General features: G+C 41.4%; 1 protein-coding gene across 8 annotated transcripts in view; it reads right to left on the bottom strand.

Annotated features, from left to right (window-relative positions):
* The window catches only part of LOC122561625 (non-muscle caldesmon), a 213,307-nt gene that overhangs the window by 61,603 nt on the left and 124,223 nt on the right, over positions 1-27,481 (bottom strand). For all 8 annotated transcript variants that reach the window (XR_015761172.1, XR_015761170.1, XR_015761171.1 and 5 more), the window contains exon 4: positions 16,376-16,504. Coding sequence is in view for 4 of the 8 variants with exons in the window: in XM_043713554.2 (XP_043569489.2) it covers positions 16,376-16,504 (129 nt within the window). In the remaining 4 variants the exon portion in view is untranslated. The remainder of the gene's footprint in view (positions 1-16,375; positions 16,505-27,481) is intronic.

The raw sequence follows: 27,481 nt of genomic DNA, 5'->3' as shown, positions 1-27,481 counted from the left end.
AGCTTGGAGGGAACTTGCAGGTGTTGGCGTTCCCATTTATCTGCTGCACTTGTACTTCTAGTTGGTTATCGGCTTGGAAGGTGCTGTCTGAGGATCTCGGGCAAATCTCTGCAGTGCATCTTGTTGATTATACATATGACTGAGCATCGGTGGTGGAGGGAGTGAATGTTTGGTGGATGTGGTGCCAATTAAGCTTTGTGATGGTGTCAAGCATCTTGAGTGTTGTTGGAGCTGCACCCATCCAAGAATGATTGTATTCTAACCACACTCCTGACCATTTGAATTTCAGGTTGTTGATGTAGACATCATCCTAGGGCACTTCCATGTTGATAGTCCAGATCTTTCTGGCTCTGGTCTAGCTCCTGATAACTACATAGCTCGCCACCATGCACCTCCGCATCCCAATCACTCAGATCCCTTCTGCACAGACGTCCTTCCTAGATTCTCAACAATGGCCAATGATACCCTTCATTCAACTCCTGACCCAAACTGACTTTTCTACTAGATGACATTAACCTCCAACGTCGATTCTCCTGCTCCTCAGATGCGGCCTGGCCTGCTGCGCCTTTCCAGCACCATACTTTTCAACTCTGGTCTCCAGCATCTGTAGTCCTCACTTTCTTCTGAAAGTGACTAAGTGATTAACCTCCAACTACTCAACAACACTCCACTACCTGAGTGCCTGATTAACCTCCAACTACTCAACAACACTCCACTACCTCAATCCTGAATATTCCACCTTCCTACATGCTCCCCCCACCCCAACAACTAAAGGTAACTACCCCTTACCACCGAACTACATTTTACTTATGTGTCTTCTGCATTGATACTCTTTGTAAATCTCTGTGCAAATGCCTGCACCAAATTCTTTATGAATCTTCATTGGAACCTTGCCCCTTTTGCACATAATCAGGTAAACATTGTGTTTCTGACTGATCAGAATCAGATGCAGTGATTTGATATTGATGGTCAAATTTGGTCCATATTTTTTAAATTGCTGATATTCAGTTACCTACTGGCTGTGCTTAGTCACTTTCAGAAGAAAGTGAGGACTACAGATGCTGGAGACCAGAGTTGAAAAGTATGGTGCTGGAAAGGCGCAGCAGGCCAGGCCGCATCTGAGGAGCAGGAGAATCGACGTTTCGGGCATAAGCCCTTCTTCAGATTCCTGAAGAAGGGCTTATGCCCGAAATGTCGATTATCCTGCTCCTCGGATGCTGCCTGGCCTGCTGCGCTTTTTCAGCACCACACTTAGTCACTTTCAAGATGGATTCTAATTAAACCCTCCCCCTTTTGCTGGAAGCTTGTTTTTCACTATCATCTACAGTCTTGGAACAAGAAATTAAGAAGACTTGAATATAAGTTGGCAAAATTTGTTTTCTGGCAAATATTGCTTTTAATTGGTTTTCTAACCATTTTAAAACAACAGAATGCTGCAATCTGAAACTTGTGTTGTTTCTCAGTTTCCCTTGTTAAGTGAAATGGCTGAAGTCCCAGAGCAAGTTCCCAAACTATTCCGGGAATCTTATCCAAGCGTGGCTGGGTTAGCTGACATCCTGCTGTTATCCAGAGACATCTGATTTTATTAACTTAGATTCTGCAGATGTTGTTTTAATTTAAATTTTCAGCACCTTCTAAAAACTGTTTTTGAAGAAAGAGACTTTTCAACAAGTCTGTAATGTTTGACGTCAGTGCTACTGAAGTAAAGAAAAAAAGGCAGCTTCAATTCTGCCATTGCACCACCATTTTAATATTTTGCAAAAAGGGACAATGACAGTCAGAAGCTGCATTTTTGATGGAAGTTAATAAACTACCTATTGTTATTAGCTGGTAAAGTTATAGCAGTAAAGACCATAAATTATATGGGATTTCTAGTTAAACAGAATGAGAAAACTACTTATCAGAAAGTGAACTTAATATAACAGCCTCGGCCCACTTAGTTCACAATTCTGTCTGTATTACTAAACTGTTGCTACCTAAAATCACATCACATATGCAAAATTATCTTCAGACTTAAATTAGATGCCTCAATTTTGATTTGTACAAAACAATTCTGCTATTTTAAAATAAAAATGAACTTCTAGTTCTGTCTTGATAGTGACCATTTAATTTTAATACTCGTGATTTTCATCGACTGAAATGGTATCATAAAAGGACAGAATACTGGCTTAAGATGGCCACAATGATCACCTTACCACACCCTGAGCCAAGCTTCCTGAAATCACAATAAACAAAGAGCAGTCTAAAAATTGAAATTAACATCTGAACTTAATTAAAATGGACATGACTGTTTATGAAACTAGTCACCCAGATGTGTACCTCCTATTTGATTTATACTTTTAGAATAAGTTAATATGTTGATGGTAAAGAAAAAAGATCACCTGCGATTAGTCAGCTTAAAAGCAATGAACTCAGACACCTGAATACATAACAAACTGTATTTCAGAGTTTCTTCTTTATTAAGCATAGCAGTGATTTGTAATTGGAACTGGAGAAATCTCTTCAAACCTCTTCCTGTTTTCTTGCCACCAGAGGAAAAAAACAGTTGGTGATTTTAGTGATTGTAACCAGATGGACCTCATGGACTACTAGGTCACTGACTGGATTAACCTGGGCCAATCAGGAAAGCCCTGGTTGACCAATATAACCAGGAGAGATTGCCTAGCTCCTTTCCGCAGTTACAAGCGCGCCCGGGTGTCCCAAGAGACGGAACACGTTGTGTCTACTAATACCCTCAAGATTTTCAGGAAAAGTAGGCACTGCAGAGAGTAGAGTGTTTCATTTCTCCCTCTAACTCTATTTTGATTGAATCCCTGTCCTCCCTTTCCACTTTTATTTTAACCCAGCATTGCCCTTTGCTGAGAAGGCCAATGTTTCTCACTGACCACTCAGATGTTTCCTTTCTTCCTGGTGGAGGAATATAAATAAAGATATTTTTAAAAAAAACAGGAGATGCAGGCGATGTGTAAAGTGTTTGCAATTCTATACCAAGGGATTTAGCCTGCTGAAAATTCTGTCCTTAGAGGTTGAAATGGACTCTTCTCTGGATTTCTGTCATTGTGGTGCCTTTTAAAAGGTCAGTGAGCTGTCTGAAAACTCTACATAATGTTTTATGCAGTGTTGTTTGTTTTGTGAAACTTCACGCAGCTCACAGTTGTGTCCTCATTTCTCTGGTGTATTGGTACTGTTGTACTGTATTTTGTGTAACTATGAATAATAAAAAAAGGATAATTAGGAGATCAGAATCTCCTCAGTTCTGGGGACTGACTCTGAGCTGGCTGGCCAGAGCCAATGTTACTGTGTACAAGTAAATTAAAGGTGGTGTGGGGACGGGATACCGGCCACTGTGCAGTTATTTCAGTGGTCATGCAAACTGGAATTAAATACACAATAATTGAGAACTGTTGTCTGCAGTAACCTTGGCTGCAGATGATCTAGGACAATACCTAATCAACCGTCGTCTCAGGTTAAAACCTAACATGTCAAGGACTTTGAACAAGATATGCTTTTATCTTCTTTTCTATAATTTATACCATGCCTTCATATTTGTATCTATGTGAACGTTTCACATTGTATCTTTATTTTTCTTCTTGGGGCTAGCTAGTAATGAAGTTTCACTCAAGAAAACCTTGTAATTGGCCCTTTAATTCTTTCTGATGAGCCACGTTTTAATTAGAATGAGTATAGCTGCATGCTAAAAAGAACATTAAATCTTTGATGTATCCACCTGAAAAGAGGGGAACCAAATCACTCCTCCTCACCTTGTCAGAACAGTTCTTAACTCAAACAAATGAACTATTAGTTTGATTCCTGCCTACAATCTGTGCTACTCAAGTCCTTAAGGTATTATCTTATTTACAAGAGCTTGAGAAAATGCACCTTTCAGAAGGGAAACAAAATCTGATACCTTTCAATTTAAATTAATCCTTTTACATTTTTGACACTCTTTGAACACTGTGTCCGATTTAAGGTGCGCAAAAAAGGTGCAAGCAAAGTTCTAGATGTAGTGCAGAGAAGGGACTGATTACGAGTGGCATGGGTAAGGACATACTTGGGAGTTTTAGCATGGGAATAAGTCGTCTGAGACGTGAAATATTAAAGGTATATAAAGTAGTTAAGAGAGCAGTAAAGGTAAATTGCAAATATTAGATCAGGGAATGGGGCTTGAGCTAGTTAAGAGGATAGGGTCGATAATTGAAATGAGCATTAATACCAAAAAATGTTCTGTTTCTATAATGAGCGACTGACACTTTGACCAATCTGCTGGTTGACAATCCTGGAATATTTCAGGAAACCGTTGGGTGCTGGGGACTTCAGGATCTTTTTGGATGGATGATTTAAATGGACTGAATGACCTTGACCATAATTAGAATGGGAATTGCACTGTCTGTTGTGCAATTAAGATACCACGTTTCAGATTTGTTTCAATGAGTGCAGAATGCCTTCATGCAATCATTTCAAGTGGAATAAACCTCCAGAGTTACATAAAAGAAAAATATCAACCTTCATCATACAAGACTGGAGATTCACGTCTCTCACAGGAAGCAAGGCAGGGAAATGGTGGGCACATGGCTGGCAATATTCCTCCCATTTAAATCAAGATACAGGAAATAACAGGCTGCATGCGTACAATTTCTCCAGACACACTGCCAGACAGCTAGGAAGAAATAATACAGAGAAAAGTAAGACTATAAAGGAAACCCTCCAAAGCTAACTGTTGATCCTGGCTGCTTGAAAACAGTTGAGGCTTTCTCGTAGCAACTTGGCAGTGACAATTCCCCACTCATAGGGCAAAGTTGTGTCCTGCAATTGGAGGCAAGGCTAAAGGCAGGCAGGGGGAGTTCAGTTGGGCAGGAGGCAGTAATTCAGAGCCCTGATTGTTGCTTGAAGTTTACCGATTAAGTTACTGGAGTGTTAAATGTGGCTGAACTTCCTGATGGCAAGGGAAGCTCTTTTACACGTATTTGTATTTCACACCTCCTTATTTAAAGGCGCGCCTTGTGGAATTAAGGACCCTTCCCAATTACGTTCTCTGTGAACAAACAGGTTCCCTCTAGCACGCTGAAGTGCTGTGCTTTCTGGATGTAGGGGTGGACAGCTGCTGCTCCGTTCTCTTTTCGGGAGAATTGCTCTCCTCCAGGTCATGGCTGACATCTTGTAGCAGCAGTCTGGATTGCACGTGAGGGTGACTGAGAGGCAGAAACTGGTGTGTGATGGATATGAGCCCCCTGAGGATCGCATTGTCAGAGACATGGAAGTCTTTCCTGTCAGGGGAGACAGGTTGATTTGAGGTAAGGGGTGGAGAGGCTACAATGTTTGGCTGCAGGTATCCAGGCTGAGAACACAGCTGATGCTTTTGTGTTTGCAGGGAATGTAAACCTGTGCAAGTACCCTTCAAGTATGGCCCCTCAAATAAAGATAGGAGCACCGATACCCTGCCAGATCATGTGACCCACCAAACATTACCACGCTATTTCATAGAATCCAAATTCTTTGGAAACAGGCTATTTGGCCCACTGTGTCCATACTGGCGCTCCAAAGAACACCCCACTCAGACCCATCCCTTATCTATCCACATAACCCTGCATTTCCCATACTCAATCTACCTAACCTGCACATTGTTGGACTGTGCGAGGAGACTGGAGCACCCAGAGGAAACTCATGCAGAGACCGGGAGAATGCATAACCTCCACAAAGTCAGTCACCTGAGGCTGGAATTGAACCCAGTTCCCTGGCACTGTGCTACCATGTGACATTTGTGTACGCATATGTAAAGAGCTGAAAACCACGTAATTGTGAGAGAGGTTGACCAACAACCCAACCCCAACACACCCACGCAATCTCAAGAATACATGATGCACTCTTCCATGCCTGATATCGAGTTTAGACTCCATAACAGAAGATTCCTCTCTCGCTTTCCAGAAATACCATTAAAATACCAAAATAATTATGACATTCAGACTGCAATACAGTCTTCCTGGGTTTTAGTTAATTATGTTGAATTTATAATCTCACTAAGAGAGATGGCTGACTTATGTTTAAAATTCCTGCACCAAAGGGGACCACTCAGCTCTGTACTAGTGTTGGTACTGCAAAGAAAGTTTATACTTAACCTCCATTTCCCTGGTCCTTCCTAATATTTTTACTCTATAATCTGCTGTTTTTCCAAATGTACTTCCAATTCCCTTTTGGATGAGAACACTCATTCTTAATCCTCCCTGTAAATTCCTGACAGTTCAAAGGTCTTCTATTTGGTTATACTTCAGTGACTAATAAAATGCTGCTTTGTAGAAAAGGATATCCTTAATTTTTACCACAAATCACCCTGGCACTGTCAGATATTTACAGCACTGACTTTATGATCTCAAGGCATCTTATAATTCTTGCTGACAGTAGTCAGTCTGTGACCATAATCATAAGGCTGCCACCACCAGGACATGGAAAATCTATTAACTACCCTGGTTGGAGAGAAAGCCCTGACCCGTAGTGGATTGTAAAATCAAATCTGTTCCTCTCAGTCCTGTCAAGGGAATGGAGCTGATAGCTTATACATAAAGTGTCATTTTGTTGAATATGTTCAGTGTGAACCTTCTCTCAGCAGCACTCAGACTGCATCTGACTGAGCATAAACAGGTTGTGTGCCTGCGGTTTCCATCGCGTGCTGTCAGTGCCCAGGGTACCTCACAAATTCAAGGCATGAATCCTTACTTTTATAAAGCTGACCAACAAAAAGACAATGAAGATGAAGTGTTGTACAGAGGAAAGAGAGGTGTTTTGTCCCATGGCCTCAGCAACTCTTGGCTACAGTTCCTGCTGCTGAGATGCTCCCCCCTCCGCCACCCCCCATTGTGAGGAGATGAGTGGGCCCCAGAATTATGGTGATGGATAGGCACAGCATTCAGCAGAGTCTGCCCTTCTCTCTTTCTTTATGTAGCCTCAGAAACTTTATCTTCAACTAAATCTATTCTTTGTATCGAACTTATATATACATAGGTTGATTTAAGTGGTATTAAACTAGCAGAGGGATGAGGTCCAAATCTACTTTAGGCATTATTTAGTGAGCAGCGATCTTTATTTCTGTTCAATTTGCAATTCACATTTCTCCAAGATATAGACTATAAAGGTTTAAAGCACAGAAGGATGCCAAAGAGCCAAATGCTTCTCAACTAACTCTTTCTTAGATCTAATCTAAAACTATTCTAACTGTCTTATGGCTTTCCCATAACACTGTCACTTCCTTCATTCTACTGTTCCCTGAAAAGGATCTCATGGTCAATGCCTCAACTATTCCCTGTAACAAACCCTCCTAAGCTCCAGGAACCCTGTAGATGGAGGAAAAGAAAAATCTATCTGCTCACAGCGCTGTTTCAATTTTAAGGTAATTTTAAGTTAATAATCCTTTGTTCACAAATTCCAAGACAGATAAAATAGTTTTTCTTCATTCACCGTTTATAACTGTAAAATATTCATTCAAATCACATTACAACCTTCTGTTCCCCAATGGAAACTGCCCTGAAGCCCAAACTTCCTGTGGTTTGGAGAAAGATGCAGAGTTTGGGATTTGTTTGGAATGAAGGGCTTGTCTTATGAAGAAACATTGAACAGGCTGGGCTTATGTCCACTGGAATTTAGAGGAACGAGATACAATCTTACTGAAACACATAGGTCTTGAGGGGACATGATACAGTTGGTTAAGAAGAGGATGCTTCTTCCTGTGAAAGAGACTAGATCGAGGCGATACAATTTATGAATAAGAAGTCTCCCTTTTAAGAACATGGATGAGGAGAATTCTCTCTTCCCTCATAAGATTATTAGTCCTTTGCAATATCTCTTCTGTAGAAAACAGTGGAAGCTTGGTCACCAACCCCCTCATAATGAAGCTTGGCTAAGAGCCCAACTCTCAAAAGTATTAACTTTGTAGGAGTCCTGTTTACACAGCTGAACAGAAACAGATCTTACGTAAATGATGTAATTCTCAGATTATAATAATTGTTTTTTCTGTGATCTCTTTTGTCAATGCCTTCTTGTTTATTTGCACAAGATTAAGAAATGTGAAATGGTGAAAGCTTCTAGTAAATGCACATAGATGATTTGTTTTTAACTGACCCTTTTAAAGGGCTACAGTAACAAGAATTTCTTTCAAATAATGAAATTTTCTTTTTTTAGTGAATGCTCAGCACTTGCTGAGCAGCTTCACGCATGTCTGTGTTAGGACAGGGCTCACTGGTTCTGTAAATTATGTATGTAGGATAAATGGACATGGAAGAGCATGAGGCATGGCGATTAAGGGGGCATTGGAGGTGGATGGGGCTCAAGAGGACATGTTAAATAGTAGAGGACTGAGTCAAGCCTTTCAACTAGAATGTCTCAGGACTTGGTCACCCCTGTAGCTCCTTAACTTTAGACCTAACTTAACTGTGCACCTGCCCTCACCTTCTCTACCTCTTCCTAATCCTCTCTTCCCTCCAGAATGCAGATTGGACCATGTGGAGCACTTTCTATTGTGGCAGATGTGGTGAGCTGGGAGTTTACACATCACACTCGCAAATATCGGGTTCCAAGTCATAGATGTACAGCACAGAAACAGACCCTTCGGTCCAACTCGTCCATGCAGACCAGATATCGTAAATTAATGTAGTCCCATTTGCCAGCATTTGGTCTATATCAGTTTAAACCCTTCCTATTCATATACCTGAGAAAGCTTGTAGCCTTACATGTGACATATTTGCTACAGGATATGAAGATTTAAGGATATCTGTTCTTAGTGTCATTGGATTGGTGTAAATAAGGTCATAACATTTGTTCATCTGTGGAATGTGTGGCAGTATTTCCTTTTGACTCTGAGGGGTGGAAGTTACACATATTTTACAGTTGGATGTTGGATAACTGAATTTCTGATTTATACTGAAGACACTTAACAAAACTCATATTCAATAGGAAAAGAACTTGTAATTTAATGGAATACGCAAGTAATTGAACAATCCTGATACATTTTCATGTATACCACACAGAGCAGATTTGAAGTTATGAAGCTCAGCTCCCTAATCTTGACTTCTGGAATATGAATGTCTCATTACCATTACAAGCTAGGAAAAACACAAAGGCTGAAACTAAGATAGTAAGAAAGTTGGAAGATGGTCATACGTGAGAGAGGGAGAGACAGGATGGAAGCTGTTGGAAAGGTTAACTCTTTGTGGTCTGATTTGAGTGTACACTTGCTTGTCATGGATTGAATGTTGGTGTGTTGTTCCCTGGAGCTCAAGATCCGGGAATGTTATGAATTTAATTTGCATTTTGGGAATCTAAGATGATTTTTTTAAAAAGTCAACTTGTAGGACAATGATACTGGACATGTTAACTGAGCAAGGTTACCTCATGATCTTTCCCACATAGTTTAGACAAGTCTCTCGTTATGATGTACAGGTAGAAGGGAAACTTATCTAGCTAAAGGCAATTGGCCATTTGGCCTGGCTTGATCAGGGTTCCCACTTTGATGTGCATGTAGCTTAATTAGTCAAGCGTGCTCAGACTGTTCAATTAGTTTCTCTTCTTCTACAATCTCTTGCCATTTTGTTGCTGCTAATCTGATTAAGGACATGTAGGATTTTTATAATCTCAGTACCACTTTCTAAATAAAGACAGCTTGTTTGCAGCAATAAGGAGAGTAGCCTGAGAGAGCTTGGAGGGGAAGAGCTGGCGCTGCTACTCTGCTAATGGTTTTAGAACCTTAACTCAAGACTGGCTTGTAGGTATCAATGTTATAGTGTAACATTGATCCCGTTGGTAAATAAAGGCAATAACTTAGACTAAACTGTCTGTGAGAGTTTTACATTCCAGACGACCACAGAGTACGATCTCTGGGACGAACCAAGAGAGGCTTACAGGTTGCGTCCATTAAGGATTCTCTGAGCCATCTTGAATAGGTACTTTAACATACCCATCCAGATGCCTTTTAAATGTTGTAATTGTGCCAGCATCCACCACTTCCTCTGGCAGCTCATTCCACTCACGCATCATCCTCTGTGAAAACGTTTCCCCTTAAGTCTCTTTTATATCTTTCCCCTCTTACCCTAAACCTATGCCCTCTAGTTCTGGACTCTCCCACCCCAGGGATGATACTTTGTCTATTTACCCTATCCATGCCCCTCATGATTTTATAACCCTCCATACAATCATCACTCAGCCTCCGACACACCAGGCAAAAAAAACAGCCCCAGCCTATTCAGCCTCTCCCTATAATTCAAACCCTCCAACCCTGGCAATATCCTTGTTAATCTTTTTTGAACCCTTTCAAGTTTCACAACATCCCCCCACAACTAGACAACCAAGACTATCTGACTGATCCTTCTTTTCTTTCACATGTTGCTTTGCCATCATCCAATTCTGGCACAGCAGCATAAATAAGATGCTTAAGTGGAACATGAAAGACATACAACACAAGAAGGGTACAGCACTGGAAAACAGAATTAGTGAGAATTTGGGCCAATTAGATTCTACTTAATGATACATGCACCTTCAAGAGCTCCTCAATGTCCTCTGTGTCACATGGGCTCAATTGAAGGCCAAATCAAATGAAATGTATTGCACATGCACATAAACTGAACTCCCACTGAACGTATGAAAACGGGGCAGTCGTGTGGTCGTGCTGGATTGACAGTGGTGGTGTCATTTATAAGCTCAGCATTCTAGCAAAGGAAATTGGTCCCCAACTCACTTCCCTCACCAGCATTATATAAAAGGATCATTACGCACTTACATGATTTTGTCTCAACAGTTGCTTTAAGTTGATTAGTTTTGACATTTTCTTTTGTCATTTCGAACTATAAAAGTTTAGCTTGCCATGTGCCAACTACTAAATGACTCGAGGCTGACTTCAAGGCTAAATCATAATCCTGTTGCAGTAGTGGTCACACCCCTGGGAATGCTGCATGACTGAGAACACAGATCACACAGAGGTGGTGCGCTGCTGGAAGGGGAAGCATAAGGAGGGGGGAAGCAGAGCTTTCAGCAAGGAGCCAGGAATGGCCAGACTCCTCAGGGATAAATTATCTGAGCTGAACCTCAGCAAGGAGGGATGTGTGACACAACTGTGCTCTGTAGAGGTCCTCACTGAACTCTGCCTCCTGGTGCAGTCACAGGGCACAGCAAGGACAGCATGGCCAATGGCCGGGAGGGTGTGTATGAAAGTTAGCTTTTACATTAATGGTCTGGCTCCTCGCAACATCTCTCAGTTTGTCATTCATTGCTGCAATCAAAGCTGCAACATTGGTCATTGGAAAAATTATTGTAGGATGTGGGCATCACTGTCTGGCCACCATCTATTGCTCATCCTTTGTTATAGAGTCATAGATTCATACAATGTGGAAACAGACCCTTCATTCCAACCACTCCGTGCCGAGCAGCCACTGCATTCTGACCTAGTCCCATTTAGAGTCATACAGCTTGGAAACAGATCCTTCGGTCCAATATGACCATGCCAAACATTTCCCAAACCAAGCTAATCCCACTTGCATTTGGCCCACATCCCTCCAAACATTTCCTATTCACGTCCTTAACCAAATATCTTCTAAACATTGTAAGTGTGCCTGCATCCACCACTTCCTCTGGCGGTTCACTCCACATACGAACCACTGTTTGTGTAAATAAAATGTTCCTTCTCCTGTCCTTTTTAAACTTTCACCTCTCACCTAAAAACAAAATTCCCCCTAGTTTTGAACTCCCACACCCTTAGGAAAGAACACTTGCTGCTCACCTTATCAATGCCCCTCATGATTTTGTAAACCTCGATAAGGTCACCCTGCATCATGGAGAAATCTGTGCACACTAGGCTGACCACAAATATCATGTCAGAAAAGGTGGCCTTCCAGCCTGGTGCAAAGTCCTGTATTAAGTTGGTGCTGGATTCCTCCATGCTCCTTGATACTTAGGCTGTATAACAGGCTACCCAAAGCCCCAACTATGTGGTGAGCATAGCCAGCAGTTTACTTCTGTAGGCTGCCCATCAAAGTCCTCATCTAAAACCTCTGCACTGGCACCAATATGCCACCTCACCCTCCATTCAATTGGAATACTTTGCTTATCCCTTATGCAATTTGTGTCCAACGTCTCACCCAGATGCAGATCCCATCTGGAGTCTATTCACAAAGATATTTTAATGTCAATTGGTTTTCACCATCTCGGTCTTCCGGTATTCATTCATTGGCAAGAGTCAAGAGAGTCAAGAGTAGCTTTTGTCATTTCTACCATATACAACTGATACAGTAAAAATGAGACAGCGTTCCTCCACTGCCTGCCTAAGTTGGTCTGCTTGGGTTACTTGAATGGAAAATGACACAGGGATATGGCAGTGGCATGGAGAGGGAAAGCAAGAGGTGAATGCTCACATCTTTACTACATGTAAACCAGGAAAGAGTATGGGATGAAGTGAAGTGGGTTGGGAAGAGCAGAATGAGGTCTCAGTACACCATCATCTTCGACAGCCCAACCCAGGCACTGGTTGTGGTGTCAACAATGGCTGTCCTAATAATGAGCAGCATAGTGTCTCCCAGGGGAGAGGGTGGGGATAAGATTACGCAGCTGTAATTACATTCCTCTGGTTAGGTCCAGTTACTTCCACTTGTGCACTACCTTCTCCAGCAAGACAATGCAAAGTGTGTCAAGTAAGTGTAGTGTAATCTATTTGTGGTGATGTAGTGGTTATGGTCAAATTAGTCCCATTATGTGCACAGTGAGAGATGTGGAAGTAAGGACTGCAACAGTGCTGAGTGTGCAAGGGTCTGAAGAAACATAGGAATGTTGAAGGCAAGTCCCAAATGATAGCGATTGTTGGTGAGTGGGTAATGAGGTGGCACGAATTAAACAATGGCTGAGACTATTGACTCAGTCCTAAGGATATGACATTAGAAAGTGCCTCCACTGCCCTTTTGTGAGGAGACTGAAATTTTAAAGTAATGCATACAGCAACTTGGCACCTCACTCCTGGCACTAGAATAAACAGACTTCTACACCCACCTGTCTTCCTGAAAAGACAGGGCATCTTTCCTACTCTCCAGCACTTCCAGCAAGACCTCGAGTTCAGCTTCAGAGAACACGTGCTCTTAAGCATTTTCAATGTTGTGCCATTCTTCACTGTTTTCCAAACTCCCTTGCTGCCACTCCTGGTCCAGTCAAACTGAACAAAACCCTTTCAGAGATGAGGCTATGCAGTGCTGGCAAGTTATGATTTTGGGCCCTCTGCTGATATACGCAGCCAACAAAATGCACAGTTAACACTGGCTAAAGGAATCAGTCATTCATATGACTGGGCAACATGAAGTTGGTGTCTTGTCTATATTTCACTGAACAGAATGATGGTTAAGTGCATATCCCCATTGCTGTGCCTGCCTTGGGGTCTATCCAATTTAGCACCCACCAAGAATAAAGGGGATAGATCGGGCTCACGGTATTTCCCAACTTGTCCAGAGAGTTTTTCCTGCTGCTACCTCTGAATTTGGATGCCACGCCTGATAATTCATTGCTCTTGTACAGGTTCCATATGCCAGGTGTGCATGTTGGGAACGTCTGTAATGTGTCCATTTCCTATCTATTAAATTCAAAGGATAGAAATTTGCTAGGGCTACAAATCATTTGCATCCACATCGGGATGCGAAGTTCCTATACACTTTCCCATGCTCTGCAAGCTGTGCCAAGGGCAGGGAGTGTGCAGACCTCACCTTACAGTAAAAGCTATTTTTATTTTACACAAAACAATCTTTTCTGAAGAGGATTAGGCAGTGTACAATAGTTTGCAGGTGCCAGTTACAGACACAAGTCAGTACAGCAAGGAATAAATTAATGAATAATTGGAGAAACTTCTACTTGGATCTGAGTTTTATATTTACAAGTTATGAATGGATGGAGAACTCTGTGTAGTGGCTGTGATGGGAAATGATTTGGGACATTGGAATTCTAGGCTTGGATTAGGTACACGTTTGTCTGAAATGAAATGCACTACACTTCTATTGATTCATCGGACTCAGAAAATCCTTCTTTTTCCTCTCCTTATTCTTGGCAATCTCTGGTGCACTCTGGACACAGGCAGCCACACTTTCAGCTGTGCATTCAGCCATCGAGGCCCAGAACTCTGAATTCCTTTCCAAAGGAATTCTCTTGCCCCTGTCTCTTACCCCTATCTTATACTCCTTTAAGGAGGCTGGAGAAACCTGATTAAATTAGATTAGATTAGATTAGGTTCCCCACAGCGTGGAAACAGGCCCTTCAGCCCAACAAGTCCACACCGACCCAGACCCATTCCCTCTGACTAACGTACCTGACACAATGGGTAATTTAGCATGGCCAATTCACCTGACCTGCACATCTTTGGATTGTGGGAGGAAACCCACGCAGACACGGGGAGAATATGCAAACTCCACACAGACAGTCACCTGAAACTGGAATTGAACCTGGGATCCTGGTGCTGTGAGGCAGCAGTGCTAACTACTGAGCCACCGTGCGACTACTTTGATCAAGTGGCTAATTAATCTTTTGTTTTGTGGCAATTTCTGAGTAACTTTGCTCTTGTAAAGCACCTCAGGATGTTTTACTAGGTTAAAGGCAGTATAGAACTGCGACTTATGCTGTCTAATTTAAAACACACCTTTCACAGGGCTGTGTCTCAGTGGCACATTTTAACAGGCTGTGGAATAAAATTTGATGCCTTACCAATGTGAGAAACCCCAGCAAGGGAAATAGCTCTTGGGAATAAGTCATGTTGGGGTAATACCAGATGATGTCTGTGCTTCTGGAAGGCAAGTACAGAGGTGGGAAAAGAAAAGAAGAAAAAGAGGTTGCAGAAAATAAATGTGACAAAACAGGAATGAGTGCAAAATGAAGAGAGGCATCAGGTGAATGCAGGAGCTGAGGTCTGAGCTGATATGGAAAATGTAATGAGAGGTACAGGCAGCTTGAGAAGGGCAGCAAGGATCTGGGTTAAAGTTTGCGATGAACGCTTACCTGAGGCTTGCTTCAAAATCAGCTGAGGTTCAAGCAGGGAGTGAGTGGCCAATGGGAGTGCATCACAGATGGCTGGTAAGGGACTACAGGGAGGCCAGGGTGGAGGAGAATTAAATGGAACAGACACACTAAGTGCAGATGCTGCAGCTGTGCAGAGAAGTCAGTGCTGCATTCGAAACTACCCTCCCCACAAAGCTAGAAAGAGAATAAACGGACAAAGGGAGAGACTCCAGGAAACAGCTGGACAGAGTGAGAGAGACAGAGAGCAAGAGAGAGAAAAACTACCAAGAACAAGACAAGTCACAGAGAGAGTAAGAATCTAGAGAATGAGCCAGAGTGCACTGACCCTACAGATTGGGACTGTTCTTCCATAACTAACCCAAGTCACCATTCTTCAATTAGACTCCTGACAGTGATCATATTCTGGCTATTGCATCATAGGAAGCATCACAGTCAAACCTCCTTTGAACAGAGTGGCACGTGGCTCAATGGTTAGTACTGCTGCCTCACAGCACCAGGGACCAGGTTTGATTCAACTTCGGGCTACTGTGTGGAGTTTGCAAATTCTATCAGTGTTTGCATGAATGTGATCTAGTTATCTCCCAGAGTCCAACAATGTGCAGGTTAGGTGGATTGTCCAGGGATGTGCAGGCTAGGTGGGTTAGCCATGGGAAACACAGGGACTGGGTGAGTGGGATGCTTTTCAGAGGGATGGCGTAGAATCGATGGGCTGAATAACCTGCTTCTAAATTACCAGGAATCTATGATTCTTAGTTGACATTCACAGCTGCACACCTTTGAAGCTTAGGGTCACTGGTCAATGATCGGGAGGGAGCAGACCCATGTTTTAACATCTTTTTATAAGTAAAGAAATAAACTAAACCAATTCAGCAAAATATCAAAAAGAGAGTGAGGTTTATTGTCTGTTATATCTTGCTTCTGCTAAGAGGCAGTTAATGCATTGGAGGCTTTGACACTGATTGCCACAAGGCTGAATGAGACAGCTTCAGTGGAGATAGGTAGTAATTGTCTCGCCATATATTTGCAGATGTGATTGCAAGGAAATACAAAATGTAAATCGTAAAATGATAAAGCATTGAAAAGAGGCCATTTGGCCCACTGTGCTTGTGCTGGCTCTTTGTAAGGGTTACTAATTTGTCCAACTGCCCAGTCTTACCCCACAGCTCGTTTGTTGTGCACAAATTTCTGTCAAGATGTTTTGTGGCTGAAGTTACATTTCTCCTTCTGTGCTCAAGGCTGGGTTATTTCTGAGGGTGTAATCAGACATCTTGCCCTCCCAGATCAGAGCTCCACTCAATGGAAGTATAGGACAGAGAATGGGTAACGTGCCTCTGCCATGTTGGATTCCACAGTGTCTCCCTACCTGTTCTGGGAATTGAATTCCAGAGTGTCCTGGCTGAGTGCTGATTCCCGCAGGCGCTCCTGACGAGCTTTACGACGCCGTTCTTTAGCAAGTTCTTCTTCGTCATCATCTGTTCTCTGACTGGTCATTCTGCCAATAAAAAGGAATTCATTGTGAATACGGTCAACATTTACTCTTTCATAGTATCCATTGGTTCATCAGTTTGAAGGTTCAAATTCTCTACATACTCCCCCTTCAGCCCTTCTCCCTAACCCCTCGTCAATTCTGAATCATACAATTTCTAGCCATAATCATATTTGGAAGCCGCTGGGACTTCTATATAAAGAATGTTCAAAGAGGAAGTCACAGGGTGTGGTAATGCCCTTGGGTTTGCTATTATGAGGGACCTGTAAGCAGAAGTGTTAATCCTATCATCAGTCTTTCAATAAACAAACATTATTAATAGGCAGCACATCTCAAAATAATCACCCACTTATTTTATTAAAAGGGCACTACCCAGGCTGCAGTGTAATTTAATAACAGCCAGCGCAATTGTCGCTTTAAGGGCACCACTGGTATAATTGAATTATGATATAGTCTTATCAAACTATAATGTTTTTATGAAGCAAATCAATCCAGAAATAACTTAACTAATGAAACGCAATGTTATTATTCCTCATATTATTGGTCTTTACCATCTCAAATGCACGCTAGACACAGTGGTGCCCAAAACGGAAAGATCAACATTCATTCTCTCCACCACCGATGCACAATGGCAGAAGAACCACAGCAGAATGTCTCCAAGCTCCCCCATCAGCACCTTCTAAATCCATGAGCTTTACCAGCTAGGAGACAGTGCATGGGAACGCCACTACCTCCACGTTCCCCTTCAAGACACATACCATCCTAACTTGGAACTAAATCACTGCTCCTTCACTGTTACTGCATCAAAATCAATTCTTATGGTATTGTGGGTGCACCCCAAGAACTGCCGCAGTTCAACAGCACAGTTCACCAACAACTGCCCAAGGGCAATTAGGGATGAGTAATAAATGCTGGCTTACTCACTACACTCACATCTCATGAATGGATGAAAAAAAGACCAAATTCACCATATTCACTGCTCTTATCAATCCATCACATCTTTCATCACTTCAAAGAACTCAGCAAGTTTGTCATGCAAAATCTTCCATACTATAATTCATGCTAATCTCTTCTATTTTGTCTTTGCTTAAATATTTAGTCATTGAATATTCAAATACAAATCTTAATGCTTTACCTTCCGCAGACTTGAGCTAGCAATCGGTAATTATCTGGTCATGCTTTGTTCCACGGAACGTGAACAGACGTTTCATTAGCACTCTCCTGTCTGCTGGCTCACTTCATTCTCACCAGAACTCAAACATAATTACTCTACTTCTTTCCCCAGTTCCATCTAGATCACCTGATGCTTTCAATGGGTTTTTAATCAGAGGCCAGAGGAAGGATACCCTCACAGACCATGTGGAATGCAGGAAAAGTCCTGTAAAATTAAGAGCTGTCAAGAGCATTATAAAAGGTAATGGGGATAGTGCTTTTCTTGTCTGTGACTTGGAGGTGCCGCTGTTGGACTGGGAGGTACAAAGTTAAAAATCACACAACACCAAAGGGTTTATTTGAAAGCACAAGCTCCACAACCACCTGATGAAGGAGCAGCACCCTGAAAGCTAGTCCTTCCAAATAAATCTGTTGGACTATAACCTGGTGTTGTGTGATTTTTAACTTATTTCATAGAGACGTAGAGGTTTCAATTGAAGAACTGGACTCTTTGTTGCAATGGAAAGTCACACTCTATCTTATTGTTCTATTTGATTCTCTACTTATCTATTACTTACCTTTTGCCTACTTTCTTTGGAGTAATTAAGTATTCCTACCCAATGAACAGACATTTGTCAACATTGTTATGAGAGAAGGTTGGAAAGATTCAATATTGAGAGAAGGTTGATGTTAGGGGCCTTCAGAGAGGTAAACTAAATCTAGAGTGAAACAGGAAAGGGTCATCCTGAACACTATTTGAAATCAAACCACAAACCTGCCATCTGGTATGAGTCCAACATAGTAAAAGAAATCTCCTGAACAAATGTCAAAAAACACTTTCTCATGAAGAACTTGATTAATACTTGATGGGGTAGCTGGCTAGGGTTTAGAATGATTGTGAAATTATTCCAGAGAAATGTGATGGGGGTCAAGTTATGGAAAATTAATTAAATGGGCAGCAATACTACCCTGTAACTCAGAGGTACAAGAACAGACAAAGGCGATAAAGAGAATTAGCAAAGAGAAATAACAGAGCTAGAACTGAAAAGATTGATAGGCAGTGATCTTAAGATAAAATTAAATATTTTTGTATAAATTGTTCCTAATCAAATCATTGCTGGCACGCTCTAAACTTCAGAACTGTCCCACCAAGCATGGAATCATGGCATCAGTGTGGTTTGGTTGGAATTTGATTTGGAATCGAGATGCACTGGGTTTCCCAAGAAAACTATGAACACTCACTCTGTTTTAGTGGAAGTCTCAGCTATTTTTGCACACAGCTCAGCGGCACTTTCAAGGCATTTCTGAAGCTGTGCTGGAAAACCTGTTAGAATGCACTATTATACATTGTGTTGAATGAGCTCTAAGTCATTTTGGTTGCCATGGACCAGTTTGGGTCAAATGACCTTTCTCCCTGCTGTTGGACTCAATTACTTTACACCAGTTGCTGAGGTTATAATGTGAGGGAGAGGGAGACCTTTCACTGAGGCACTTGCCAAGGGCACATAAGTGAATTTGGGATGCATTGGCAACATCGTGGATTTGGGTGGTCACAGATATAGATATGGAGAGAGGGAGTGAAAAAAAGAGATATATAGAGAGAGAGAAAGAGAGAAAAAAGCATCCTGTACAAATTGACTATGTAAATGAATCTTTACTGCATACTTAAGGAATTATGCGAGATTACACAACACATGGAAGTGGGAGGGACGTTTAGGAAATATACATCAAAACATGAGAAATCTAAATAATAGAAAAACTAAAGCCCTTTGACTGAAATTTAAGAACTATTAGGAACCCTCAGTTAATACTTCTCAAAACATATTTTCTCCCACAGGGGAGAAAACATATTTTCTCCCATCTTACTTATTCAGGTCTTTAAGATAAAATTTTACTTTAAACGTTGGTGCATTCTTAGGTACTGTTAGATATTCTACATACTCCGCAAGTGGGAAAGTACATATTCCTGAGAGAGAAATCCCGGACCATTAAAATATCTGAGATGTTGATAGCATAGCTAAAGCTTATTAAAATTAAGCAAGTCATTTGGAGAAATGTAATATTCTTGGCAGCTTCCTCTTCTGTGGGATAGTTCTGTCAACCCAATGAACCCAAGACTAAGTTTTTGAGGAATTGACTAGCTTGAACTCAGCTGACAGCAGTTATCAGGGAAATACTCTGAATCTAAATTAACCCTAAATAAGAGTTAACTTCAGGCTTGGCAGTGAGAAGTCATCAGGTTTCTCCAATCCCTTTGATCATCCAACCTGTCTCCAATGGAATGGAAAACTCTGCCCAAGGAAGCTTTTGGTTTCTGGGTGGGGGTGCTATCTGTGGCAGGTAAAGCACGTGATGAAAATTCAAGGAATGTTCCTCACCAGGGAAAGAATTTCTACTTACCCGCTAAGACCATATTCATCTTTGATAACTTCATAAATGATTCAATGTTCTTGTTCCTCCAAGAAAGATAAATGACTAGATCATCAACTGCAGCCTGCAGGGAGGATTATCACCTATTATTGACATGTCCTGGGCAATTACTGGTGTACTATCCATCATTTTCTGATGTGTGGTGTGGTAAGCAGCATTCTCACTGCAGCTATACACGCAAAGTTTAGGCAGAAGTGTTGTACAAGAGGAGAGGGGTGACTTTATAGAGATATTTAAGATTACAAAAGGGTTTGATGAGGTAGGCAAATGGAAAATATTTAACATTTAAGGCAAGAGACAAGAACTAAGGGGACATTAATAAGAGTCTCTAATAAATCCAACAAAGAAGCAAAGAAACTCCTCTACCCACACTGAGGTTATAATGTTATCCTTCACCATGAGGAGTGGATAACACTCAAGAAGTCACACACAACAGAAGAAGGAATATAGGGCTATACCGATAGCATTGTGTGATGGAAAATGAAGGGAAGTTCACATAGGGATTAAACACCTGCAAGATCAATTGGGCCAACTGGTCTGTTTCAGAGCTGGACGATTAATGTAATTACGATTATCTGACAACTTTTCCAGCTTAGCAAATGTTGCCATGACCTGATTGTGGAAAACATAATTTGTTCTTCATTTAGAAGCCAGCAATGGAAAAAAAGAGGCTCATTGTTCTCTTTCTCAAACCAGGGGCAGTTGCTATAGAGAGTATATTCTTGACATAACTATAAAACCTAGCAGACCACATGAAAATTAGACCACCTATGGAATAAAAACACAGTTGGAATGCTGCTAAACTGCTAATGATGTTTTTTAAAATTGCATACAGTAGTTCTACTGTACAGTGATGAAATGTCTGACCTAGCAGTCGAGAGTGACAAGCTAAATTAACTTCAGTCTGGGCTGGTAATGGATTTAAATTGGGTGGGTCAGACATGAGTTGCCATACTGTCTTTTCAGCAGGTTTACGTGAAATCTCAGCTGTGAAACTATCCAGAACAACCCCATTGCTGATAGCTAAATGCAAAGATCTACATATCTAGAACAGTGGTTTGTTTGAATGGTGTCTTGTGGAATTTCACTAACCTAAGTGTGCAGCACCCTATCACACTGATAAACCCAAAACATTTCTCTTTAAGCACTTTAACCTTAGCTGGTGGCCCCACTTTGGATTAGATTCAGTTCCAGAAATGCACAGCATGCTGCCAGGCAACTAAATGGGATAAAGAACAGAGTGATGCCATTGATCAGACTGGAATATGAAGTGAGCCACAGGCATGTTCTTATTCTGTAACTGTAACTTTTAAAAATGACTGGTCCACAACTAGGCACCGTGGGGGCAGCACGGTGGCACAGTGGTTAGCACTGCTGCCTCACAGCGCCAGAGACCCGGGTTCAATTCCCGCCTCAGGCGACTGACTGTGTGGAGTTTGCACATTCTCCCCGTGTCTGCGTGGGTTTCTTCCGGGTGCTTCGGTTTCCTCCCACAATCCAAAGATGTGCAGGTCAGGTGAATTGGCCATGCTAAATTGCCCGTAGTGTTAGGTAAGGGGTAAATGTAGGGGTATGGGTGGGTTGCGCTTTGGCGGGTCGGTGTGGACTTGTTGGGCCGAAGGGCCTGTTTCCACATTGTAATGTAATCTAATCTATTCAGAATGGACGCAGATAGTTTTGGCTATTGTCTGTAACTTCCAGTCAAGTTGTTCTTTTGGTCAATCCTTGAAAATCATAAAGTTATTGGTGGCACGGTGGCTCAGTGGTTAGCATTGCTGCCTCACAGTGCCAGGGACCTGGGTTTGCTTCCAGCCTCAGCGACTGTCTGTGTAGAGTTTATACTCTTCCCATGGGTGTCCTCCAGGGATGCTCTGGTTTTCTTCTACAGTCCAAAGACGTGCAGTTTAGGTGAACTGGCTATGCTCAATTGTCCATCGTGTTCAGGGATACATAGGTTGAGTGCATTAGTTAGGGTAAATGTGGAGTAATAGGGTAGGGGAATGGGTCTGAGTTGGTTACTCTGCGGAGGGTTGGTGTGGACTTGTTGGGCCAAATGGCCTGTTTCCACATGGTAGGAATTCTAGTACTGATGTCTGAGCAGTTATTAGCAGAGAAATTGGCTAGCTGAAAGAACAGAGGGTGGTGCTCGATGGGAAATGCCCATCCTGGAGTTCAGTTCCTATTGGGGTACCACAAGGATCTGTTTTGGGGCCACTGCTGTTTGTCATTTTTATAAATGACCTGAATGAGGGTTTAGAAGGATGGGTTACTAAATTTTTGGATGACACGAAGGTCAGTGGAGTTGTGGATAGCGCCGAAGGATGTTGCAGGTTACAAAGGGACATACGTAAGCTGCAGAGCTGGGCTCAGAGGTGACAAATGGAGGTTAATGCAGAAAAGTGTGAGGTGATTCACTTTGGAAGGAGCAAGAGGAATAAAGAGTACTGGACTAATGGTAAGATTCCTGGTAGTGTAGATGAGCAGAGTGATCTTGGTGTCCATGTACATAGATCCCTGAAAGTTGCCACCCAGGTTGAAAGGGTTGTTAAGAAGGCATACGGTGTGTTAGCTGTTATTGGCAGGGGGATTAAGTTTTGGAGCCACAAGGTCATGTTGCAGCTGTACAAAACTGTGGTGCGGCCACACTTGGAGCATTGTGTGCAGTTCTGGTCACCGCATTATAGGAAGGATGTGGAAGTTTTGGAAAGGGTTCAGAGGAGATTTACTAGGATGTTGCCTGGCATGGAGGGAAGGTCTTTGAAGGACTTGAGACTGTTTTCGGTAGAGAGAAGAAGTTTGAGAGGTGATTTAATTGAGACATAGAAGATAACCAGAGGGTTAGATAGGGTGGACAGTGAGAGCCTTTTTCCTCAGATGGTGATGGTTAGCACTGGGGACATAGCTTTAAATTGAGGGGTGATAGATATAGAACACATGTCAGAGATAGTTTCTTTACTGAGTAGCAGAGGTGTGGAACGCACTGCCTGCAACAGTAGTAGACTCATCAACTTTAAGGGGATGTGAATGGTCATTGAATAAACATGGATGAAAGTGGAAAAGTGTAGGGTAGCTGGGCTTCAGATTGTTTTGGCAGGTTGGCACAACATCAAAGGCCGACGGGCCTGTACTCTGCTGTAATGTTCTAAGTCCTATCTTCTCAACAGTTTGCAGTTATAGAATGCCTTTATAATTTTATACATCAAGTTTAGAAAGTAGCTCTATTACACTCCAAATCTTCACAGTGCAGTGCTGTTCGATTAGTATTTTACTCTCTCATGATAATTTCCTAACTTTCAAGCAAATTTTAAATGCTCTGTTAGTGCAATCAGTTAAAGCTCTTATCAGAGTGGACACATCTATTGTGACTACATTCTCTCCATTTTATTCAGAATTACAGTAGTCACAAAATTCTCTGGTCCATATGGTGACCAAGTGGTCAGATATCTAATTTGCACAAATAGAACGTAGTCTTTGGAGCTCTACGAAGTTGCCTGGACCCCTCCAGAGGCAAGATGTTCAAATGAAGATCAACTGGTACCTTTAGCTGTGCACAAGCTAAACGTTTTTGCAGTTAATGGGAGTGAAATACATCTTGGACAATGTGGTATATTCACTGTTCACCAGATTTACTCAGCTATTGTCTAGTGCTGAGACAAGAGGAACTCCCCCTAACTCTCCATGAATTCAACATTCCAGTTCTACCATATGTTACTTTACAGGGGATGGTATTAACTGATACCGATGGGCAAAAAAACAGGCAATAGCAAATCAGTTGCTACCTCAGCATCTTGCCACATTTTCATTTTTCTATGTGTAGTAACATGCCATAGTTACACATGGTCCCCAAGCATAGGTTGGGGTGAATTTGTTTTCTCAAGTAAATATGTACTCATTCTGATCATAATTTTGCATTTCCTTTGATCATTTTGCTAAGGCAACTTACTGATCAGGCGGTTGTTTTGAACAAATTCTCATTTTGCTTGGATACAATGTACTTGTGATTTTATCTTGCATGCACTCAATTCTGAAGGTAACAGTAGTGTTGCTGCTCTCAACAAATTGTTTTGTTCACACTAGATTCCCGTGAAATACTTTGGAATATGTTGTTATGTCCCAATGTAAATGCAAGGTAAAAACATAAGAAACATAAACAGAGTAGGGCATTTGCTCTTTGGCCAATCCACCTCAATTCCAACTTGCCACATGATCCTGAAATCTTTCGGCTCCCTTAATTCTAACAACCTCTGTCTTCAATGCATTTTAAGAGCTTTCACATCCCTCCTTGGTAGAAAATTACAAGATTTAGAGTGCATTGAATCACCATTCTTCTCATTTTAGGCCTAATCAACTGAATAAGGCCTAAGACCCTATTCTGACACTATGACTCATAGGACTCTTGATTCTAGACTCCACGGTTGAGAAGTCATTTTCCAGCACATGTTCTGTCAAGACCTTAGATTCATTTTACTTTTCAATGATAACAAACTTTAGAGAAGATAGGCCTAGTCTATTTAATCTCTCCTCATAGGACAATTACCTCAAACAAGGAATTTTTAAAAAATCTTTTTTGCACTCCCTCTAAACCAGATACCTCCGTCCCTAGCTAGGGAGCTAAAATTGTACACAATTTCTGAGGTGTGACCTCAAACTGCTTTGCAACTGCAGTAAGGTTTCTTTATAGAACTGCAATCTTTTGATAGTATAGGTCAACATATCATTTGCTTTCCTAATTGCTTGCTGTACCTCTTCTTATGTTTGGTGTATAAAGCCACTCAAGTGCTTCTGAAAACCAATATTTCATAGTCTTACTATTTAAAACAAATCGGTTTTAGTATTTTTTCTTTTAAAATAGATAACTTCAAATTTCACCAAATGATGCAACATCTGCTGTGCTCCTGCACATTCACTTAATCAATCTGTATTCCATTCTGTCTTTGTCTGTTTCTCACAGTTTAGCTTTCTGAATAACTTTGCGTCATTAGCAAACCTGGATATGTTAGACTCATTTATGTAAATATCTGAAACCCAAGAACTGATCCTTGCGGTACTCAAGTATGTTTCTTTATTCCTGCACTGTTTTCTATCAATTAATCAATCCTTAATCCACACAAACATCTTACCCAAATCTCTTTGGAATCCAATTTTGAAAATTGCTACTTATATAGTAATTTAGCAAATGTTTCTTGAAAATCCAAATAGGTCATATTCAATGGTCAGCTTTTGTTTATCCAGCTATGTAGTTATAATCTTAAAACTTCCAACAGATTTGTCCTTTTCAGAGGTCTGTGTTGACTCTGCTCAATCACAATCATTTTCCAAATGCCTTATTCCCTCATTCCCGGTATAACGTCTATCATTTTTTTCACTACCACTGGCAGACTAATTGGCTCACCTTCACCCAAACCCACACTACATCGTGATTTTCCAAGGTTACATCATTCCTCTTTAGTGTTTTTATCCCGGTATTTGTCACAAGGACTGTCCTCGCGTTCTCCATTTTACATATCTCTTATCAAAGTCAAGTAGCCTGGAATATTTAGTTTCAAACTTGATCACTTTGCAATCATTTTAATAAAATTACAACAGTCATTTCTTCTAACTCGACAGTTGCGTTCTTGTGTGACTCTGCACTATATAAAAATCGCGCAATAAAAATAACACTTAAAGTGTTGGTGATGTAACCGCATTACTGCCAGCACATTTTACAAGTTCGCATTTTAGAAACAGCGATCCTTCTTCATCAATTGCATTACAGTCAATTAGTGTTAACAAAAGATGCTTAATAGTAGAACTTGGACCAAACCCATTTATTCTCTCTGTCAATGTATTATTTTGTTCTGTTGTGAATATTTCAAGCATTCAGATATAGTGCCTTTTGCTTTAATCAATGCCTGTTCTTTTTTTTCCCTGAAGGCCTGTTATCTTTCTTTGTCCCTTCTGGCCCATTCTGTTTGCTTTAACCAACTCTACTGGGGCAGCCTGGTGGCTCAGTGGTTAGCACTGCTGCCTTGCAGCGCCAGGGGCCTGGGTGCGATTCCTACCTCAGGTGACTGTCTGTATGGAGTTTGCACGTTCTCCCAGTGTCTGTGTGGGTTTCCTCCCACAATCCAAAAGACGTGCAGGTTGGGTGAATTGGCCATGATAAATTGTCCATAGTGTTAGGTGCATTAGTCAGGGGTAAACATAGGGTAGAGGAATGGGTCTGTGTGGATTACTCTTCGGAGGGTCGGTGTGGACATGTTGGATCAAATGGCCTGTTTCCATACTGTAAGGAATAAAAAAAAACTGCACCTTGGTCTAAGTTATTGGTTTTAAGTTCATCATTTTTATATTTTCCCACACCTCCTTCATTAGCTGAATTTTCTTTCTGATCCACCAGGGCACTGTTGCTAGCTGTTTTAAAATGTACCTAAATAACAATCATAAGATTGGGCCAAGTGAGATTCTGCATTATAATTGGAATCCTGCTCCCCAAACTGCCTTTGCAGAAGCTTATTCCTGGTTTTATCTACATCATTGATTCCTATCTGGACCATGGGTCCTTCCCCACCATTCCAGATTCTTGGTATGACTGGAAAATCAGTGCATCAGCCAGTGTATTCTGGCTCAGATTAGGAGTGCATTCACCTCCGACTAAGAACACGCTCAAACACTGCTGCAAGCCTTAATTTGCCAATATTGTACAGAGTGAGTGCTGGATGATATACAAAGATTGAGAAATTCTCCAGATATCATGAACAAGATTCCTTCCTCAACAAACCCCTGAAATGTGGATTAAATGGTCATTCACAGAAGGGAGGAATCTTGTTCAGGATATCTGACGAGCTCTTCAGTAAAAGGTTGTACACTTAGCTAATCAAACAGAAACTGGCTTTCTTGTCCCATCCTGCATTTTGTGAAGCACTTTGAGACAACCCAAGGAATTGCTTCTTTTATAGTGTACAATTTATTCATAATGACAATGTTTGTTTTCATAGATAAACTGCAACAATGGTTGCACTGTCTGTATGTAAATAGAGGAACACTTTAAATTCCAGCTGCTCAGTTGTCGAATTTGTTTGACAGGGAGAAACTTTGAGTTCAAAGGAAATGAATTTACTTGGACTTCAATGAACCTTTGAATCTTCGAGCTTCTTTGTACAGAAGCCTTCAGCTTCATCCCAGTTATCAAAAATTTAAGAAAAATGTACTCCTGCAATGAGAGACACAGTAGGCGATGCCTGTACTCAGTTAGCTGGTATATGATTACTGCTCCAGGGCATGTCGACTGGTGAAAGGAAATCAATAGACAAATGAATGCTTTTGTTCCCATCCTATGGCAAACCCAGTTTTGTTATGATAGTCTGGACAATGGGGGCTGTCCATTCAGCTGTTTGATGATGTGACAGCTTTTGATGAGCT

This window comes from Chiloscyllium plagiosum, unplaced genomic scaffold (genome assembly GCF_037043375.1).
Source record: "Chiloscyllium plagiosum isolate Xiang-an unplaced genomic scaffold, Cpla_swu_hap1 HiC_scaffold_23, whole genome shotgun sequence".
NCBI lineage: Eukaryota > Metazoa > Chordata > Chondrichthyes > Orectolobiformes > Hemiscylliidae > Chiloscyllium > Chiloscyllium plagiosum.
Note: the sequence above shows the minus strand (reverse complement) of the source record. Positions and strands in the feature narration are given on the sequence as shown.